The sequence below is a fragment of the Limanda limanda genome, chromosome 8 (assembly GCF_963576545.1).
Source record: "Limanda limanda chromosome 8, fLimLim1.1, whole genome shotgun sequence".
Classification (NCBI taxonomy): Eukaryota; Metazoa; Chordata; class Actinopteri; order Pleuronectiformes; family Pleuronectidae; genus Limanda; species Limanda limanda.
Genome location: NC_083643.1, coordinates 9,967,337 through 9,986,793, shown reverse-complemented (window position 1 = coordinate 9,986,793; position 19,457 = coordinate 9,967,337). Strand labels below are relative to the sequence as shown.

Here is a 19,457-nt window from a genome sequence, read left to right as displayed (position 1 = left end):
AAGCAGAGAAATGTGCGCAACAGGAGATTTCTGTCTCCGTCTTATGTGTCTGTGAAAGCTTGAAGATGAGGTGTCTCTCTTTGAAATGGATGTGACCCCTTTCAATTGGTGGCACCGGATCACGCTGAGCAAGAGAGGAAGAGCGAGGGAAAACCAGATGAGTCGAAAAATGGATTGAGCAAAGACTAAAAAATGGTCTCTCAAAAACTGTTGCTGTCAGGAGCATGAAAAGAGGAGGATGGACGGCTAGGCACAAAAAAAAGAAAGAATAGAGATATCACCTTCTTCTTATCTCACCTTCCTCTCTTGCCCCCTCCTCCTCTTCCTGCCTTGACGGAAATGGAGGGTGGAGGGCAAGAGAGGGGAAAGTAAAAAAAGAGAGAGAGAGAGAGAGAGTGAGAGAGAGAGAGGCTGTAAGAGGTGGGGCGGGACGGGAGGTGGGGCAAATGTGGGAGAGGCAGAAGGGTGTGTGCTCACATGTGTGTGTGTGTGTGTGTGTATGTGTGTATTTGTGTGTCTGTGTTTGTGTGTGTGTGTGTATGTGTGTATGTGTGTGTCTGTGTGTGTGTGTGTGTGCCACCCGCCACCAGCCTCTGCGTCTCTCGGGCACAGAATAGAAAAGTTGGGGTAAAGTCTGACTCAGCTCCAGGAGCGACCAGACACTCTCAGCTACTCCCTCCACAGTACCAGTCCTCCTCTCTCTCTCTCTCTCTTTTTTTTTTTTTTACTGCTCTCACTCATTCACAGCCTCTCTCTTTCACACACACACACACACACACACACACGTGCTCACACTCACACACACACACACACACACACACACACACACACACACACACACACACCACTCCTGGCAGAGGGAAGACAGGACCACAGTAGAACTGTTACACACCTTTACAACCAGTCCCCCATTCATCGCCCGACGCTTTGCTCAGGATGTGGATGCTTCTCTTGGGGGTCACCTTTGGATTACTGGCCTCGTCCAGGTCAGAGCAACTTGCAGGTGAGGGGATTGTGCCTTCGCCCAGTGGATGGCTCTTTGTTTGAGGGATTTAAATATTTTCCCCCATCTTTCTCTGCCTTAATTGTGACTGTCTGACTGTCTGGTAAACCTCCTTTGTTACCCGATTGCACAACCAGACAGTATTGATTACTTTTTCTATTATTATTTTGCATCTTTATTCACAATCTGAGCTTATAATTGAGAATTTGTGTTCATGCGAGGAAGAAGACAGGGAAAGAAAGAGAGGCTGAGGCTGCTGCTGCTGCTCGTGAGAATGGACAAGTGGATGCCGGCAAGAGAGCGCGTGCTCCAGCAGCACAGACAGGCTTCCGTCTGGCAGCCTCAGACTCCTGTTAGACACAAAGGAGACCGGCGCTCTCGCTCATGCTCTGTCTCACACGTACTCACACGCCGGGAAGTATTTAGCAGGGATTTGGATGATCAGTCTGTGGCTCTCAGAATCCGTTCCTCGTTTTTAGTTAGAGGCAAAAATAAAAGATCTTTTCCTCTTTTCTGTTTCCCCCCCTCCTCCTTACAGTGCTGCTACAGCTGGAGTCTGTGCCGCCACGCTTAACGCTCTATTCTCTGACACAAAGGATGTTCAGCAGTCGCAGTTGCTGTAGCTTTTCTCCCCTCGGAGTCTCCCTCTTCTCTCTTTGTCTCACATGTGCTCTCTCTGTGTGTGTGCGGCTTTGACGGGATTTATTGCTCGGAGCGATTTATATCTCTGGAGGAGAAGTTGGTGCTGAATCAAACAGGTCTAAGGTTTGTTTTTTTCGGCTTGATCCCTTGAGGTGGTGGTGGTGGGGCTGCTCACAAAGAGCTCTGGTACAAGTACAATTAGCAGCAAGTTATACTCTGACCGATATTTTCCATGTATTCAAAGTGAAATAAGAGACTGTAGACGGAGTGTATGTGGAAGGATGGAGGGAGGTGCATCCACTCCCTTTGTTAGTGGCTTGCGTGCGTGCATCTCTATGTTTGAGTGTTGAACTGAATTGGTGTCTGGTTTTGAATCAAAGTGCCCTGAGGTTGTTACTGGTCGTCCTGGTCCAGATGCCTTCTTTGAACCTGAAACTCGTAGCTGTGTCTACAGCATTGAGAGCAGGACTTGAGGACTTGTGGCCAGACTTCCGTGTAAACCAAGATGGGATTAAGAGGGTTTTTTAGAATGCTGTCTGGATGCACACCAATAAGCATCTATGAGCCTGAATGGCTTGGTCACTGGTTTCTCTTGACTGAACCTGCTCTAAAGGCAGTCAAATAAGTCAGTTCCAGTTGCTAATTGAATTAATCTCATCTATTTAATTTCATAGCTATATGACCTCTGCAAGGGGTGTAATAAAAATCCAATTTGGAATCAGTTCAATTCATTAGTGCCATTCAATAATTTAGTTGACGATGAGACTGGAAAGAGTTAGGATCAAACCGAGACCTTCCAAATTTCATAATTTCCTGTCCGTAACACTCAGTAATCTTTTTACATTGATGACAAAAATGATAAAAATATTCTGAGCTTTCACCTCATCTAATACTTCTACTGTTACTTTATCTGATGTGTGCTCTCCTATATTTTGAGTTTCCTCCATCAAGTGCAGATATGGTAACTAACAGACTGACCACAACCAAAGAGGATCAGTCTCTTTCACACACACACAAACTCAAAAGCATGCACTCGGGCCAACCTGATCACTGAACTTCCTGCAAACGCTGTATTTGCCTCCTTGGCTTGAACCACCCGTCCTGCATGTTGCCCGTGTCATGTTTCAAGGTGACGGGCGAACAGGGGGCCCGTGGACCCGGACCGGACCCTGACAAAGAGGGCTTGTGCCTGTGGAGCCCCTGGGTACCATCTCCTGCCACCTGAGACTCTCAGACACGTGTTTGCTTCCTCTACCAAGGCACCATTCTTTGCAAACCAGCCACCCTGAAGCTAAATGGCCCTGCACCAATATCTCATGTAATGTCTTCTGCTCGCTTTCCCTTCTTCTCAATGAGCCGCCGACGCTGATTGAGCTGCTCTTAAATGATTAGGGGTTCTCAAATTTTCGGGTTTTGTGTGCAGTTAAACCTACTAATTACTTTTTAACACCATTTTGAGAGTTTCATGCTCTCAACACATACCAACCACCCCCCCCTGTACACCCCCCCATTACCCCCGTCTGCCTTCCCTTCTCATATACACTAAAGTCTTTGTGTCCCTGGGAAAACTGCTCAGTAAAAGCTCTGTTATGTACAATCATCTTCTAGCACGAGGCTGGGATTTCCAGTATCACCATAAAAACAGAGCATTGCATTGAATCTTTAATTGACATTGAATGTTCGCGCTGTGCCAAAATCAACGAGGTGTCTGATTCATAGATTTGCGAAGAAGACAAAACTTGATCAATAAAAACAACCATGTTACATTAAAGAATAGTTTGATTAATCTGATAATTAAAATAATATTAATTTTCCCACTGGTTTTATATTAGAAGATTAAAACTGCTTTCAGACATGCACCAAGCCCCAGACATTTCTGGAAATTTACCAGATATTTTGTGGGCGGGCTGTATGTAAGGATGCAATGTCAGAGTCAGTTGCTTCAGACAATTTCCTGTTGTCGTGAACGTGTCTGACTCGAACCATCTCCTGATGTGAAAGATAAACTCTTTTCTTGTCTTGGAAATGTCTAGAACCAATGTTATGGACAGGGTGAGGGTTAGAGGTTAGGGTTGACACATGTCAAGTGGAGCTAGATGATTAGCTTAGCTCTTAGCATGAAGACTAGAAGCAGAAAGTTGCTAACTTGGTCATGTCCAAAGTGTATAAATCAAACAAACATGATATGTTGCCTTTAATGTGCCAGTAAGCACATTTTTTAACTATGGAGCGAGCAAAAGATTTGTTTCTTCATGTTTTGTGAGCTAAGCTAGGCTAACAGCCTTCTGCTATCAGCTAGAAAAGTGAGTAAGGGCATTTTCCTAAACCACATGCGATAAAAAAGAAAGTAAAAAAAAAAGCAGTTTAAACCATAGTAAAAGACTAAAGAGACAGATATTTATTTGATAAAAACTTTGATCTGGTAAAATGTACTTCAGGTTGCCAGTTAATAGTTCCAACGAAAGCCGCCAGTGAAAGGAGTCCTCCGCAGAGATAAAAGTGTTGTTAAGTGTGTTATTTCATCCAACTGTCTCTATTATGACTGTTTGAACAGAACGAAGGAGGTCGGCCTTCTTATCACAGATCCTCTATTTAGATTCAATGGATTTAATTCAGAAGAGAAATGTGAGGCCATTCCTTCTGAAACAAATCAATCTTAAACAAATAATAAGCACATCTGCCTTTTATAGTTGGAGGAATACATTTTAATGTTGTTTTCAACAGTGATGGGTGGAGGTGTTGGAAAAATGAAGGTCAGAAAGGAAAACTAAGTGCATGTGTGTATGTGACGTTGAGAAGACATAGGTTTAGGGTTAAGGTTAGGGGAAGTTTTGGAGTTACATAAGCCATTTATTGTGTACCTGTACTTATATATTTGGGAGGACCATTTTTGAGCCTAGACCTTACTGAGTGAAGCATTTTGGCCAGTCCTCACTTTTTCAAAGGCCTGTTAAGACTTGGTTTTAAAGTAAAGGTTATAATTAGGTTGAGGTTATGGTTAGGCATTAGATTTTGATGGTTATGGTTAGTGTAAGGGGCTAGGGAATGCATTATGCCGATTAGTGTCCTCACTCAGACAGTCATACAAGAATGTGTGTGTGTGTTTGTGTATGTGGGTTTACTTGCCCTCTTTAGGACCAGCATAAACACTGACCTTTTGAGGACCACTAGTCCTCACAGGGACCAAAGCCTGGTCGTAACGAGGCAAAACATCAAACATCAAATCTCAGGGCCTGGTTAAGGTCAAGGGTAAGATGTGAATGGTTATGGTTAACCATGAAATAGTCATGGTTAAAGTTACGGTCAAGGTTTTGGTTAGGCTCTCCACAATGAGTGGAGTCAGTGCAAAGTCCCATTAAAGATGACAAACTTGGGGCCAAGTTTTATATGAGCCAGTTTGGTGAGTGGTTTTAACCTTGACATCAAGATATTGACCTGATATAGTCTGTTGCTCTTGTCCATGCAAGGTAACAGCTCAGTAAAAGCTCAAACTCAAGGAATAATCTGATGAAATTCAAGTGTGTTTGCCTGCATCTTTGATGTGCCTGTGTGTTTGTGCGCCAGCCTGCAGGGGGTTATTTGTACTTTATTGCTGGCATTGAAAAGACAAACACAGAGTAATGAGAGAAAACAGGAGGAGATGAGATAGATGGAAGGAGGACTGTGAAAGGGAGAGTCAGACTTGTCTATTACTTCTTGAGCAGCTGGAGATTTTGGCACAGAGACTGTGTTACAGCTCCCTTTCTCTCTGGTTCTGTCCACCCAGACTTTGCAGTCTCCTTGGTTTCAACTCCATTAGGTGACAATGGAGGCTTTGGGAGAATCTGTGCTTTGGCATAGCGGGCCTCTGGACTGTATAAAGACACCCATGACTGATCCCTCTGCATACTAATGATCAGGCCTCAGATTCATGTCAGCCCCCCTTTTCTCAGCTCACTGATAGCTGCGCTGTCTTAGATCTCTCTGGGTAGGTTTGCAAGGCCAAGACTGTTTTTCACCACTTTACTTTCAGGGACACTGAGCCATGTGGCAGCATGTGTAGAGGTCCTTTCAGATTCGTGTGTATCTGTGTGTGTGTGTGTGTGTGTGTGTGTGTGTGTGTGTGTGTGTGAGTGAGAGAGAAGGAGCGAGCGAGAGCGAGAGACAGAGAGAGATAACAAAGAACTGAAACTGCTTTGCAAAACAAGTGTTGGCACTCCTGTTGCCCAGCTGCCACTAACAGTCGAGACTTCAACTTCCTGCTGTTGCGAGTGCTCTGTTTACGCATCGCAGCCAGTGGAAAAATCAGGGGATTTTAGTTTTTTAATCACCGATTCATATCTAGTCGGCTTTCCACACACCAATGAGATAAACACGTCCAAATCATTTGATGATTTCAAAATGGAATTTTCTTCAAGCCAAAATAAATATGTTTTTTTTTCTTCAACTCAATATTCCACTATTTGCATTCTGCAATACAAGAGTCAAGGTCAGAATGTAGTATCAGAAATCTGTCCTAGTGGTTTCTAAACAGTGTGAAAAATATCTATTATGACTGTATTTGTCAAAAATATTTAATGGAACGTGATCCACAACTACAACAAGTGCAACCTACTGGAAAAAAGTTGTTGAGCAGTTCGATTATTGTGAAGCAACAGTTTTTATAGTTACCGAAAGTTTTTTTATACTGCCGCTAAAAGAAAAAAAATATTGTAGAGTTTGATGCACTGTTATTACATAGTGCTAACAGAAGTAACATAAGATGTGGTGTGTCATCTTCCTGTCCGAGTCTGATGTGGCTGAGACATCTTTAGCAACTCGTGCACCTGTCACCATGGTAACGCATCCAAACAAGCAGCAAACAGCTAATGCCCATAGGGACTTTTTCCTCAGTGTATGTGCAGATGCCACTAAATCTTCTTCTTCATTCAGTGTTTGTGTAGGTGACGTAGTTTACTTTTGCCCAAAAGTGGATATGAAACCACTGATGCTTTTATTTTGTCCTACTGCACAAATCACTTCATGATCAGATTTTCACAGCTTACATGTTGATAATGAATTTTAAGTCGTTTGCTATTTCACCCGATGATCTTCATGGCAGCCATCAGATTTTAGTTCTATATTTCAACTAATGATAATGTGCTTTCAAAATAGCTGCACAGAAATTCTTACACTACATTGAACACTTTTTTTCTGTTTGGGAAGGGGAACCATGTAAAGAGCACATACATCACTATGGAGACAAAGTCACGGGTAAATAGTACAAGCTCTGTCTCTGTTTATATAGCAAGATCTTCCCAGGTTCTTTCTCTGGTTTTCTTCACATTGCAAATGATTATCTGCTGATATCCGGAAACTCCCAAAGTAAATAATTTCTTCACACCTTTACTTTGGCTTAAGTGTGAGGCTATTTGAATAATGTGATCTGCATGTGCACACGTACTCATTTGGCTTGCTGGGCCTAGTTTGCATTTTTTGGTTTAATCTCAACAAAGTTTCTCCTTTACTATGGCAAACGAAACCAAGAAGAATGACACTACACACACTGTGTTCTAGTCTCCAGATTTTATAGTTCAACCCTTCAGTGATCTATAAATTTAAAATATGTTTCGTACGATAAGCAGTTTTTCCTGTTTTACTGGCAAATGACAAGTTCATAGGTTCTTGTTGTAGAGATATGTTTGAGATATTGTCAATGTCAATTTTGTTTTTATATTACATTTAAAACAACTTGGTTGATCAAAGTGCTTTACAAATTGAAAGGTACAACAAGAAAACAGCAATGCGCAATATATCAAAAATATATCAAATTTAAAAACACTGCCAGAAGTGTCTTTTCACAGAGGAGTGAATATTTGGGGCTAGAGGGCCAAGGGTGCCCAAATCCAGCAGTTCAAGGTTTCCAAACACAATGACCTCAGTCTTGTTTCATTTAGTTTGAGAAGGTTTAAGTCCATCCATGATTTAATATGGATTGTGTGATCGACAGTGTCAAAAGCAGCCGTCAGGTCTAAGAGCAAGATGATCTCCTGAATCAACAGTTAAAATCAGGTCTTTAAAACCTCTCTCAAACACTTTGAGGCTGGTGTTATTTTTATATTTCTTCTTTCTCTCTCCTTTTGATTAGGTGATAGCAAATGACTGCTATTTATAACAACGCTAAGCATAGATCAACTGACAAAATGTCCTGCATGACATTTGGTGAAAAGCCATGGTACCTGTGACACAGACGTGGTAACTTCTCTATTCCGCTGGGCATGTGACTCAAAAGCTGACCTGCGGATGGGCGGGGTTATTTAAATTTAGCTTGACGGCTATTGGTTATTAAATTCTATTGGCTTGCAAATCTGAGGGCGAGAGATGTCTTGTTTTGGGGAAGCGAGAGGCCTTCCAGTGATAAGCGAATACATATTTTCCCCACCCTTATTTTACACCTTCAGGCATATAAGAATGTTGGGTGTTTCCATTTCAACATTTGGCAAAAAATGTTGTACTGTATACAGTAACAATTACTTGACTAATTTTACATTGCATGGATGTGAAACCATTCACATGCTCCATCACAACATATGACAGAAATCAACTGTAGAATGAAAGATGTGGTGGTGAAACCAAGTGAAAGAACTGCATCTCCTCAAACAGGACAAAAAAAGCTCCAAGTGTCCTAAAAAAAATCACTGAGCAGTGAAGAGCTCCTCTTTCAAAACCCCTGAATGAATCCCAGCTGTCTCAAATTGATCCCACTGTGTAATACATTAATCACGACTATGTGATAATTTCTATTGTTTGAGCCACAGCATCTGCATCCTTACTGTGGTTTGTAGTCAAAATAACTGTGGGTCTCAACCTTTATTCTGTTTCAGTATCTGCTGTTATAAATATGATTTTGAAATGCCGAGGTACGAAGAAAATGAAATCATTTTAGATTTTACATGTATTTTAATAAGATGTGTTTAGTGTAAATCAGTTACTTGTGTTCTTGAGTGAACTCAACAGTTTTGTATCTCTTCTAAAACATATTGTGTTCCCTCTGAAGCCAAAACACTCAAATTATGGACAAATCATCATTATTTATAATATAAAGTACATTGTTCCCCCTTTTTCTTCCCTGCAGTGAATTCTCGGAGCTGCAGCTATGCCGGCGTGTTCCTGGTCGAGGGACAATCCCGTCACTCCCTCACCTTCTCCTTGGCTGAAAAGGTGTGTGAGCAGCTCGAGACCACTCTGGCAAGTGGAGATCAAGTCGAGGAGGCCTACGATAAAGCCATGCAAACCTGCAGGTGAAAAATCAAGTCTTTGTATGAAAAAAATGTCATTATTTTGAACAACAATTTTAATTAAACTGATTGTACGGATTGTACATTTATGATGAAGTGTTTACTGGGCCCCATAACGTTGATTTTCCCAAAGATGTTTTCTCACCTGAAAGTCCGAACCATGTTCTGAACCAAGGTTCAAGTCTTTGTTACATTGCAAACATTACACCTGTGTGTCTAATACCAGCGACTTGTCCATTTGACTGGAAGTAGTTTTATTTTGTTTGAATGGAGAAAATGTATGAACCTGTCCACATTGTTAATGTCCTTGCCACTGTCATTGTGGTATTACTACTAGCAAAATGAGTTAATTGGATGCAAAGTCTACGAGCAAACATGCGAGCTGCGTCTTTTTCTTCTTCAATTGTTCAATGCTGTTCCAACATTCTGGAATTGGCCTGAAAGTCTGAACTATTTAAACCAAATGTTTTCACACTGTAACAATGGTTGAGTTTGATATGGGGTCACATTTTGGTCCGTTGGTCCAGACCGTGGTCTGACGCACCTTTCACACCTGTTATTTAAACTCAGACTTCCAACATCTGAAGGTCACAAGGTCTAAAAGGTCACGATGAAATGCATTTTTTTCCACTAACAATAAATAAATCATAGCTGAAATTTAACAATTGAACTTCAACTTTAAGCGCACACCCCACACTACACATTTATAGATGCAAAACCAGAAAAGAGGAAGAGGGTTCTCCATATGTGTGATGATACACCCTGTTTGTCATGTGGCAGAAATCAAACCTACTTTCAATAAAGCAAAACGAGCATCTGTTCTTCGACAGTGTTTGAATTAGTTCAGTTGTTCATGTGATGTAATGTGCTCTGATTTGGCTACTTGGAGACATCTTACATCAACAAACGTCTCTTAGTTGTGTCCGAAAATGTCTTCTAATAATAACATTGCTGTGTCCATTTAGGTACGGCTGGATCAACAACGGGAGCGTCGCAATCCTCAGACACTCGCACCATGAAAACTGTGCAGGGAACTTGAGCGGCTTCATTGTTCATCCACCCACTGAAAATGAAAAATATGATGCCTACTGCTTTGATGACAAAGGTGACTAATTACTACAGGAAACAGTTAGTTCCAGTCATGTGAATCTACAGTTTGCATCTCTCAGACCTATTTCTGTTTGCTTCTCCATTTTGGTAACATCTACTTCCCGTTCACCATGTTCCAGTTGGGCCTGAGAAGAACTGTTCGAAACGATTCAGTGGATCTTTACTCTCAGATGAACCAGGTCAGTTTAATATGCCTTGAATACAATAAGCTCATTCACCCTCAACTTAATTATACTCATATGTTGATATATATCAAAGGTTTAAGAGCTAATAATAACTGATAAACAAAGCTTTGAAATGATGAATGTTCAAACAGCACTGTTTCTATCATGCAGTTTCCAGGTTATTAAACTCAGTTGATGTGAATTGTCATTAAACTGAAAGGGGAAAAATTTAATTCAGATTCCTATTTAAAGTATTAATATTTGAATTACAAAAGAATTAACGGAATGGACCTCAGTCTTGTAAGTTAATGATCTTCTCGCTATGGTCAACGTCAACATTGGGACATATATTCAACACAGATCAATCTGGTTCAGAAAGAAATACGATTGGGTGTCAACCGAGTTACTCAATCATTAGTCATCCTATTTCCCCTTTTTTTGTTATTAAATTGCAAAACCAAGACGCTGTAGTAACATTTTGCGTTGCCTCATTTGTCTGTGCTGACAAAGAAATGCAGCAAATGCAGAAACTGGATTGTATGCAGGAAATCACAAATAACTCGGTGTAGTAAAACAAATACTATCAAGTGGGATCTTATCAACTTATCAACCATATCAACTGGTCAATTAACACTTTTGTTAAGAAGCATAATAAAACTAAAATGTTTAACGTTTGAAATTAAAAGAGAAGAGAGCTTGTTAGTGTCTCAAGCAAGAAGTGAGTCATTTTGTTTTGTCATTCATGATCCGCTTTCTCAATTACTTTAAAAATGTTTAAACATATGCAGTAACATAATATGAAGCACAGCTCACCGTCAAAATAATAAACTCAGCTTCACTGATGAACTCTACCATGTATTGTAATGTAAATGTTGGCACAATAAAACTACATGAGATGATGAAGTGAATATTAGTTCCATATGAAATAATAATCAGGATTTCAAACCACTGTAACATTATCTCTAGATTAATGCCAAGAGAAGTCTAATATGTATACACAAGCGATAATAACCAATGTTTGAACTTTGCTCTTCTCCAATCAGCCGAGACCTATCCAACAATATCAGGCGAAGCAGACTCAGGGTCCACTCTCCAGTCACAACCCAAGGATTCCTCTGACATTGAGGGGGGTGACACTACAGTATCTCTCTGGAAAATTGAAGTGACCACCTTAGTCGCCACCCCTCCCACAGATGTGAGTGCAGAGGATCCAGAGGCTACGGCAACTTTGGATGATAACCCCATCACACCGGGGTTCATTATCCCTCTGGAGGACTTGGACCAGCCCACTGGATCTGGGATGACGCCAGGCCCCTCTGAGGAGGAAGGAGTCTCTCCGACGGCCCCTGTTGGAAAAACAGAGAAACCACAAGCTCCCACTGGAAATGAGGAGGAGACTGGGGGCACAAGCGATGACGCCACCAAAGAGCGTAAGGAAGTCACATGCAAAAGTTAAACACTGCACAACTAGACAGCAGTCATGTGATTACAACTCAGCTCCTTACTTTATCTCTAACACAAAAACACCTCAGTGGTACAAACTGTATTCATGTTTTTGTGGAGAATGCTGATTTATCACTTTTGGGAATATATTCTGCAAGTTTGCATTTATGTGGTCCAACTGCTATACATCCACAAAGATGATGATTCAAAATGGTGGCGTTTTAGTTCATCTGTGCTCAAAATGAATTCTGAGAACACCACATCCTCTCCTGTGCTGCAACAGGTTTCGAGGGGACTGAAGTAACTTTAAGAACACAGGACGCCCCCTTGTGTCAGTTTGAGCTGTGGAGAATATTTGCTACTAAACAGGCCTCAATGGTTTCATCACTTTCTCAGTGAACTTAATAAACATTTCAAACATAAAACTGCGTGTTAAATACATCAAAGTGAATATAAATATAGTCATAATATTTGTGTAACTTTCAGTATTTGGTTAAAGGACATTCTTTTCGATACAGCCACATAAACTGTATATTTATGTCATCCAGGTTTACGCTTTGAATATGCTTATATATTTATTATGTCAGTGAATAATCTGTATCTGAGAATCAATGTCTACCTTTTGTTTTATCAACATGCAGCTCCACAACAACCAAATGGCAAAGGACAGGTCCGGAGTCCTGTTGATCCGAAATCTGACCGAAAGGAGAGCCGCGGTAATCTGGGTGAGAATATTTCCTCTTTCTGTTCCTATTCTCTGATGACATTTCTTTTTCCAACATTTCCAACTGACTCGGCTTTAATACTGTCGCCTCGTGGCTTCTTATTTCTCCCTCCAGACTGGCTGGTAATCATTGGGGTGATTGCGGCAGTTGCTGCGATTCTTTTCGTATGTGCAGTTGTTGTCAAAAGAAACAGGTGAGACGTCCAGTTTATATTTTCATTTCATTATTCTACACTATATTGTAATGTGTTTTAGGAGCAGTAGACAATAGCCAGAGTTTACACATATTCTGCTGCAGGCTAGAAGGAAGTGAGCTAGAACATTTTTTTAATACTAAACAAATGTCGGCGTCCAGTTTGTGCAGCAAACGACAGACGCTGATGATCACGTCCAAGGATGGCGGCGAGGGGAACGGCGCCACAGCATTGGCCTCCAGCTCCCAGGAGCGGGAGCAGGAGATGGTGACCCTCATGAACAAGGAGAAGATCCAGGAGAACGGCAACACCGAGGAGTTCACCGTCATCACGCTAGAGGAGTCGCCGGATAAAGAGCAGCAGGCGTGAGACGGGAGTCGTGGAGTTTGAAGGCGAAGAGGGAGAGCGCAAGGAGAAGGTGGAGAGAGTATATACAGACGTGGGTTGGGGGCTTCAAACACTGGAACCACTGCAATGAATGGACGCTGAGTGAGGGTCTATGTGTGTGTTACTATAGAACAAGTGTCTAACTTAAGTGTTTTGGGTCTGGAGCTGTTGCCTCTCAGAGGGGACCAGGTCTTTTCAAACCAACATGTGCAGCATTTAGTTTGTGCGGTGTTCCCAGATGGGGACCCTCATGTGGTGATCCTTAGTTCAGACCGAGTGCTGGTCAAAAAAGTGCCGTGCAAGGTGGGGTGTCATGCGTCGGTGCGTAGCAGGTTGTGCGAGCGCGTTTCGTGTCTTGTTCTTTGTGTTTGCGAGAGTTGTGCGCTTGCGTGTCGATGACGGGGCTGGAGAGGCATGGGTTTTAAAGGGAGGGGGGTGGGTAGAGGAGGGCGTCATTTGTGACGAACATGTTAATTACAGATTATTCTCTTTGTAATAGAATTGGTGAATCCTAAACTGTAGGAAGTCGATGATGAAAACTGTGTTATTTTATTTGAGATTCTGCAGATAGAAAAAAAAAAAGAAGAATTTTCATGTGTTTTGTTCTATTCGTTTGCTGAATGTTGTAACCTTGTGTATATTTCAGACGTTGCCTGTGGACTGAAGCTTGTTTTTATTCAATTTTCAAGAAAACCTGAGGAGTTCTACCTTAATACCTTAATTTATGCATCTTTAAGTCCCCTTTTCCTTGGTCTCTGTATATAAAGTACATGTTTGGAAATGCCTTAGCATTAGATGCCCACGCTTTTTTTTATTTTTGGCAGGAAGGGGCTTTATATCCTCTCTAAGTAGAAGAATGTGTTCATTTTGAGATTTATTCAATCAGAAAAAGCAACTCTGAGGTAAAAATGAATTTAGCAATATTGCTGTGGGTATTGCATGAATCAGCTCGAGCATTGTAGAAATGTGCAATTTGTGCAAGTTAATATGGTATAAATTTACATCAAGTCCCTGATGTTATCTTGAGGATAAGCAGAATGATAATCATGATGTATATGAAAACACAGTGTGTACTTTGATTTGGGGGGGAAACGAGCAAAAGAAAGATTTGGATTGTATTTGTAGCCGATTGATCATTTTGTAAATGTGAGATTATTAACTTGAATGCTAAATATCATATATGATATTCAGCATGAACTAAATATTACACGAAGGGGGAGCCCATGTGCTGCAAACACTTTACAATGTAAAAGACTTCTCATGAGATTCTATTGAAATATCTCTGATTGGAGATGGGGGGGTGGGGGGGAGAGGGTGAATGAACCCAGTGTTCTGCTCTCCACAAACCACTCACATGGAAATGCTGCAGTTTTTGCTACTGACCTTCTCATTGGCTAAATATAACATACATTGTGTAATCAGTTTTATTCCCAGTGTGACAGCTTATTTTTTTTTTCCTGGTGTAAAAACTGAACTGTAAGCAGATTTTTTTGTTTCTGACCTGTTTCGTTGTCGCTCCTGCTTTTTGCTCTTTTATCATTCACTCCGACAGGAAGTAGCAGACGTAGTCGTGTAGGCAGGTTTCATGAGCAATTAACAAAAGATGAAAAAAAAAAAAAAAAGCTTTGTGAAGTCATGAACGAAATAAACGTGTATAGAAAGAGATGGAATGTGGTGTTCACTCACTGATTGCTCACTGTGTGCGAAGACAAAGGCGAGCGGGTGAATGGCATGACAGGGGATGCAAATGGTGACATTGCCCCCCCCTCCGCCCCAACATAAGAGGAAGTGAGGTTTCCATGGTGCCGGGGTCGTGATGAGAGAACATGCTAACGCGGAATACAAAGAGGGCCCTTTTGAAAGAGTTAAACTGCATGAAGCACAGTTGAATGTTCATCAATAACAGAGTAATACTTAATTAGCATAGATTTATTTTTGAAGTTCACGTAACGTTGGCATTAAAAATGACGCAGCGGTGATTCAAAGAAAAATTATACTTCTATGTCTCTGCGTGAGCCTTTTAAACCTTCCCATGATTTTGTAATGCAATGCACTTAAAGAGTTCTGAAACAAGCAGGGAATGTGACTGATGGGTCAAAAATAACATCAGTGTTCGATTTCAACTTTTTTCATTGATGACGCCAATTTTCTTCTTTCATTTTCATATCTTCACTTTGATGTTGCATATAATCAGAAATATACCATTTTAGCCTTTAGCTCAGGTATATACTTGCAAACACATACTTACATGTACACAAAACTGCTGTTGCCCTATTGTACGTATATTCATATATATTCATACATTCACCAGGACCACCAGCTCTGCAATATGCACTTCCTCCATGAGCATTTTTTTCATGTTTTTCAAGGATGTGGTTGCAGATATGAATAGAATCTGAATCCAGCAGATTTTTACAATTTCATGGGGGGGAAGTGTTTTGTTAAACCGTTGCTCTTCGAGTGTGAGTTGCTATTATGTCAAGTTTATTTCCCTTGAGCAGATCCACGTAGTGTAGAGTTAAATATGTTATGTCCACATTTATATCAACATGTTCTGAAAAGTATATAATTCAGGTTATCAGACACATTTAATGTATGGTTCTTCGACCTTGGCAGAGATACACTCACTCTTCTGAGTCTCATTCTAGTTCATATTACATCAAGCTTCCTATATTTTCACATCTCGCAAACTTGAATTCAGCAAAGCTTTGTTTTTGTTTTGCTTTCAAATTTACTTGATTACTTATTCCCTTATTGGCTCAGCAGGGACATGACTGACCAAAGCAGCTGAGATTCCTTTAGAAAAAGGCAATAAACTGATTATTGTCCATCCAGAGTCATTTAAAAGATTGTAGATAACATTAGTTTGCATTCAAACATTTCCATGTGAAATAGTGCAAAAAATACAAAAAGGAAGCAGAATTTAGTTATGAATCAACATTTATTAGTTATATTTGTATATGTACACCAAAGGTACAACACTTGATATGTAGAAACAGATTTTTTTTGTGTATACCATAGACCGAGGAACGAATTTATGTTTTTTTTTGTCTTTTTTTTACTCGATAGTGTATCTCCCCCCCACACATATGCTCTGCCTTTACATCTGAATTACAACAACTTTACAAAGAAGGAAGAAGGCCTAGAAAAGTAAAATGAGGAAAGCATGTTGTAGGCAGGAGTGAGACGGGTTATCAGCAGTAGAAAAGGACAAGCTTGAAGATATACTGGCTCTTTGTCAAAACACTGTCGGTCAAAATCTGTGTGATCGGTACCGTATCACTCAGGTGTCTGTGTGTGCATATACTGTATAGTTTCTGTTTTAGAAAGCGAACGAAAAGGCAAGCGCAGTAAAGGCAGATTATGGAGCTGAGATTTCTATCAGCCTCCACGATGTCGCGTCTCAGTGGATAAAATGTGTGACGATGCGGCAGCTCGACACAGGATCTAAAAGATCTAGATCTCTGCACGGGGTAAACAAAGACGCCTGAGACTAAAGCCAGTTTTCTCCACTGAAAAGACAAAATGCTTCAGATGAGTCACCTGAGGAATGTTGCTTGATACTGTAACAGGCATCTGAATACATGATGTCTGTTCTCTCGCTCGAATCTGCGTCTATAGGTCGTGTTGGATTCCTCACTCTGCTCTACGTCCTGGGCTAAATTAGTTCCATTTAATACGTCTCTCTTCTCTTCAGCCTTTATCAAAGTATAACTCCTTCCTAAATAACTCAAGTTGGCCCCTATAGTCAAAGCAAAAACATCCCCTTGCTCTCTTTCTTCCTCTCTCTCTCCTTCCCACTCTCTTTTCCCCTTTTCTTTTCTCGCCGTCATGCAAACAGCGTTTGCGTGAGGATCACTGTAACTCTGGAAAACTCTGCACTGCCATTGAACAGAACAATTATATATTTATTTATGTACAATGAAAATGAATGCACACGGCTTATATCTTCATGGAACAAACATTCAAAACGCTTACATTAGATACAAAAAGAATGATATATATATTGGTGTGTGTGACAGGTCAGTAAAACAACAAGTTAAGAGCTATTAGAGAATAAAAAAAACAAGCAATTTATTACACAGATTCCTCTCTATACATTTGTATCTAATCTAATTTTACTCAGGACACAGATGATATTTTTTTCTTTCTATAGGATTACATGAAAAATGTCACAGCAATGAAACTATACTCCTACGAACCATTTCAACGTCCCCCCAAGAGAAAACAAAAAGGAAAAAAAATCTGTTACCTACAATATATACACAAAGTGCAAGGAGGCACTTCAAAATATCATGCTTTTAAGATAGTGGTGCAAAAAAATAATCATCATTATATCTTGTTTTTATTCATGCTTCTAAAACTGTGAGGTTGAACGTAACAGCGGTCCAACACTCAATCCCCACGGGTGACACTATGGTCTGCATCGTCTCCTCGCTGGGGAGGTTTTTCTGTTCTTCTATAATTATCATTTTTTTATCTTTTATTTTTTCCTGGAGATCACAAGGTCGAAAGGTCGGGCTCGAAGGCCGTGTTAGGGTGTCATAGCTGTGCTCTGCAGTGCGCTGATCACAAATGTAAATGTAGTGACCTTCAGCGTTTGTATGTGTGTGTTCGGAAAAAGGAAACGTATGTGTGTGTGTGTCTGTGCATTCGTGTTATGTGTATGTCTGCGCAGGGCACGGCAGAGTGTGCGCTTACGTCGAATCACACTTCAGTCAGCTGTGATCAATAAAAAAGCAAAGTGTAAGGTGTCATTTGAGACGAGCTAAAATGACAGGGTGCTGCGCTATATGGGTTAAAAGTCTCCTTTAGTGTTACTGCGGGGGGGGGGGCGGCGGCGTGTTGTCGGTGTTTGTCTGAAGCGAACCCCGTCAAGGCGAGGTCACCGTTTAGCACAAAGACAGGAGAGACGGACACCTATACAATAAAAAATCAAATCCACGTCACAGGAGTCTCACCTCTCACTCACACAGGCTAAAAAAAGAGCCAGTAGTCCATCTTTGTTTTTTTATGTTTGCAGATTTCTTTACTTAAGCCATGTGGTTGTATGAGAGGAAAATGTGTGATATTACCTGATAGTTGGCAACATTCTGGCTTTATGTGTGTTACTGTGTGTGTCCATTGAACTGTCTTCTCGCCTGTACGGACACACAGCTGCAGCATGTAGGGTTTGTAGGAACAGTCTTGAGCTCTGGTGGCTGAATGGATTATTTCACTTTTATAAATGAGGAACTGGAAACCTTCTCCAATTATCTGTCTGCCATATTTCTTCTATTTCCGATGGTTAACCCTTTGTGTCAGTCGTCAATAGTCTGTGCTTTCGATTTATTCAACACTGGATTTAGCCTGAAATCTGTGTGTATGTGTGTGGTTTTATCGTATGTGCTGGGGAAACGTCCCTTCCTGTCATTTTATCATTTTATAACAATTATTCTCTTTCAACATGGAAGGCAAAGCTTTCCACGGATGTGCTGCTTGTGGCTTTTTTTTTCTTGAGGTGAAAAGCTCAAGTAGTGAGCTGGTAAACATTTTATCATTTTATTCCCTGTAAGAGTAAACATACAAGCCTGAGTGTCTTTTTCTCTCCCTTATTTATCTTCTTATTTTACTTGGAATGCGATCAGTGTCGACATGGAACGGTAATGTGCGTGACTTTTGATTTTATCGCTGAATGATAATTATCCTCATTGGTGTTTTGGCTTTGTTTGTGCTCTGTTCGCTTCGTTTGTGCTCTTTACAAATCTTTGCTTTGTGCTTCGTTTTTTTCCCGATATGTCAATTACATATTATTCTGATTTGCTCTGGTCATAATCACGTTGACGCTAAGTTAACTTTAATTTCACTGGCGTCACGAATAGAGGAAGTATTGTATAAACGTCTGTATTTAGGGTTGTGCTTTTCTTTGCTTTAAGTTGTTGAGGCTTCGCCGTTAAAAAGTGAAGCTCCCGCTGTTTGCGTCACACAGGAAACTGAAAGGTGTGTTGTGTCATGGAGGCAGCTCGAAGGCCTCTGTGAGTTGATTGATTTTCTGCCGGTTTGGTCCCAATACTTGACTTGGTCATGTTCTCTCTCGCTCTCTCCACCACACACTCACACTCACACACACACAAACACGCACGCATACACACAAACAAGTGTTATATCTCTCAACAGGTGACTTAAAGAATAAAAAGTCCCTTTTTCTTCACAGTAGGCTAAAAAGAAGGAAAACAAAAGGGAGATAAAAATGGGCTCTATAATAGTATTATTTGTGCTTTATAAGTGACTGTGCTTGTAAGTGTATGAGGCTCAGCATTGGTTTTCCTGTTTGTCTCACTACCTCCTGCCTGTTCATCAGTTTGCTGCACCTCAGGAATTGTGGGTAATATGGGGCAGTTACGCGATGGTCTTGAGATGAGAGACTGGGCTGGGAATGAAAAGCAGCGGCCTTCTGCTAGTACGTGAACCGGACAGGGATGCAAAGCGAGAAAGAAACTACGTTGGTCGCCATGAGTAACGATCTAACCTCTCGTCGTCCTGCGTTAGAAGAAT

At 40.9% G+C, this 19,457-nt stretch overlaps 1 protein-coding gene across 1 annotated transcript; it reads left to right on the top strand.

Moving 5' to 3' along the window:
* Positions 1–844: 844 nt before the first annotated feature.
* On the top strand, positions 845–14,215 carry cd44b (CD44 molecule (Indian blood group) b). Its single transcript, XM_061076205.1, has 8 exons — positions 845–1,003; positions 8,739–8,904; positions 9,867–10,006; positions 10,131–10,190; positions 11,219–11,605; positions 12,260–12,343; positions 12,458–12,536; positions 12,698–14,215. The coding sequence occupies exons 1-8, from the start codon at positions 937–939 to the stop codon at positions 12,903–12,905; spliced, it is 1,191 nt and encodes a 396-aa protein (XP_060932188.1). The 5' UTR covers positions 845–936; the 3' UTR covers positions 12,906–14,215.
* Positions 14,216–19,457: the final 5,242 nt, after the last annotated feature.

What these genes read in the sequence shown, in the direction of transcription:
- cd44b (XM_061076205.1), top strand. Translation starts at nt 937, where the DNA reads ATGTGGATGCTTCTCTTGGGGGTCACCTTTGGATTACTGGCCTCGTCC. An exon ending in TTTACTCTCAGATGAACCAG is followed by an intron (nt 10,191 to 11,218) that starts GTCAGTTTAATA and finishes TTCTCCAATCAG; the next exon opens with CCGAGACCTATCCAACAATA. An exon ending in CGATGACGCCACCAAAGAGC is followed by an intron (nt 11,606 to 12,259) that starts GTAAGGAAGTCA and finishes ATCAACATGCAG; the next exon opens with CTCCACAACAACCAAATGGC.